The sequence below is a fragment of the Manis pentadactyla genome, chromosome 4 (genome assembly GCF_030020395.1).
Source record: "Manis pentadactyla isolate mManPen7 chromosome 4, mManPen7.hap1, whole genome shotgun sequence".
Lineage (NCBI taxonomy): Eukaryota > Metazoa > Chordata > Mammalia > Pholidota > Manidae > Manis > Manis pentadactyla.
In genome coordinates this window covers 139,781,202-139,783,912 of record NC_080022.1, presented here as the reverse complement: position 1 = coordinate 139,783,912, position 2,711 = coordinate 139,781,202, and the positions used below count along the sequence as shown (strand labels likewise).

Here is a 2,711-nt window from a genome sequence, read left to right as displayed (position 1 = left end):
AACACAAGTGGGTGTGTGCTGGAGAACATGAGAGACCCCACTAGGCCATAACGGGGATATCTGGATAAGGCAGGGACTGGCCCTGTGGTCAGACAAATTGGAAGATTTGATCCTGAAAATTCTAGTATGAGTGTGTGACCTATTGATTGCCAAGGCTGGTGGGGTCTGGTGGAATGTGGTTACACATTCATGCCTTTTCCTTATTACAGGTATATGAGCTCATTCTAAGCTGGAGCTCTTTCCCCATCACCCCTGTGTCCCCCACAGGATAATGCCTTGCACATAGTGCAGGAAATTCCCAGTCCCTACTTGAATGTTCTTTCCAAAATTTCCCTCATGTCAACCTCTGGAAGCCTTTCCTGAGGAGGAGCCTTCCCAGAGCCCCTTGCATGTCCTTGTTCCTCAGGCTGTAGATGAAGGGGTTCATCATGGGGGTTAACACAGCGTACATCATGGTGGCTACCGAGTCCTTCATGGAGTAGGTGCAGAGGGGCTGCAGATATACCATACCAAGTGTCCCATAGAAGAGGGTGACCACAGCCAAATGGGAGGCACAGGTGGAGAAGGCTTTGTACTTGCTAGAAGCTGAGGGTATCCGGAGGATGGCCCTGACAATCCAAATATAGGACATGATCATCAGTCCTAAGGGGGTGAGGAAGGTGAAGCAGCCCGTGGTGATGAGCACTGTGTGATTGATCTGGGTGTTGGAACACGCAATCCTCAGCAGCACATACATCTCGCAGAAGATGTAGCGGATCTTCCGGGACCCACAGAAGGTCACCCTGGTCATGAGGAGGGTGTGGATGAGGCCATAGAGCACAGACAATACCCAACACAAGGCGAGGAGCAAAACACAGAGCCCAGGTCTCATGGCTGTGGTGTAGTGGAGGGGGCGGCAGATGGCCACGTAGCGGTCATATGCCATCGTGGCCAGGATGAGGTTGTCCAGGGCCACCAAGGAGACCAGGAAGTAGAGCTGTGTCAGACACCCCGCGTAGGAGATGGCTTTGTTCTGGGACCAAAGGTTCATCAGCGTCTTGGGGATTGTGTTAGTGACAAAAAAGAGGTCAGTGAGGGAGAGGTTGGCCAGGAAGAAGTACATGGGGGTGTGCAGACGGGAGTCAGAGCCGATGGCCAGGATGATGAGGACATGTCCCACCACTGTGACCAGGTACATGGACAGGAACATCCAAAACAGGACCCCCTGCTCCTCAGGATTCTCCGAGAGCCCCAGGAGCAGGAACTCGGAGACCCCACTCCGGTTGACTCCATCCATTTCCCCAACCACTGCAACATCAGCACCAAGAAATGCATGTTCACTAAATGTCCTCAGTGGAACAAGGACATTCAGATAAGCAAATCAACTGTTTTCTTATCATTAAAAAGTATCTTAGGCTAACTTTTTTTTTTTTTCATAAGAAACGATGTAATGAAAGACACAAAAACAGAACATGGAGAATGTTTTTACAGGTTAGTCATTCCAGCAACTTCTTATCTGGCATACTCAAAATTATAGGAATGATGTCTGTATCTTATTTTAAATCATACCATCTCACAATTTTCTTGAAATGTTTAAATATTAGTATATTATGATATTGTATAGATTTAAATGATACTTAAACAGCTGTATGCAGTACAAGAAATTGATTTTTTATAATTGGGCAAAAATGGGGGAAAAGTAAAATGTTGGAAAGGAAATGGAGAAATTCTCATTGTTAGCCGGTAAGATGACCTATCTGGGAGATTGAAAACAATCAACTGAGATGCAATTAGGAATAAGAAGGGATTTCAAAATGTTTGAAATCAAGTCTGAGCTCTGACACTTTCTGGCTGTAAAACCTCAGGCAAACTACATGAGCTCTTTAGGACCCCTGGGTCAGGGCAAGAATACAGTTAAATAAAAAGTGCTTGACACAATGAGCTAACTGCATGAGCACTCAAATATTCCTTATTAGTATTACATATGAACAATATCAGGAATAGTAAGATTAAAATATAATGTGAAATAATCCCATCCACATTATCAACAAACAAATCTATGCATTAAAATATTACTAAGAGTCAAGGAGGGTCTTTATATTCTCCAGAGACACATAAAATAATAAATGGATAGATGTGACAAGATTCCAAATGCGCATACTCTGCCTAGTTAGTCTAAAATGTAAGCTATTCAAACTTAGAATTTTAACAGGGTTTTTAAGAGAGAAAAGTTCATCTAAATTTAATCTAAAAGTAAGCATGAAAATAGGTTAGGAAAATGTTGAAAAAGAGAACAAGGGGACATTTCCTTTGCTATATATAAAGTACTCTTAAAATAGTATGGTACTGGTGCTATGATGAACAGTTCAATAGAAATGGGTAGAAATTTCAGGTACAGACCAAAGAACATGTAGGTGTTATTGGATTATAATTAGGCTAGCACTATTATCAGGAGAACATTTTAGATTATACAATAAATGGCATTGAGACAACTGTCTATTTTGAGGGAAATGGGAGATCAGTATTTTGTGTCTTTCCAAACACATTTCAAACATACCAAAGATTAAAATAACTCAGTGTGTTTTGTTTTTCTTTGGAAACCCAATATATAAGAAATATGTTTAAAAAAGAAAAATAAAAAATTTTATAAGAAAAATTAAAAAAGGGCACCTACAAATAAATAACCTTAAATTCCACTATGTGGAGATAGATAACAACTGCTCATGTTGGGT

At 41.5% G+C, this 2,711-nt stretch overlaps 1 protein-coding gene across 1 annotated transcript; it reads right to left on the bottom strand.

Annotated features, from left to right (window-relative positions):
- Window positions 1-334: 334 nt before the first annotated feature.
- Window positions 335-1,314, bottom strand: LOC118922875 (olfactory receptor 1D2-like). The gene has a single exon (XM_036906101.2). It carries the CDS (start codon window positions 1,274-1,276, stop codon window positions 335-337), a length of 942 nt encoding a protein of 313 aa, XP_036761996.2. The 5' UTR covers window positions 1,277-1,314.
- Between the last annotated feature and the right edge of the window lie 1,397 nt (window positions 1,315-2,711).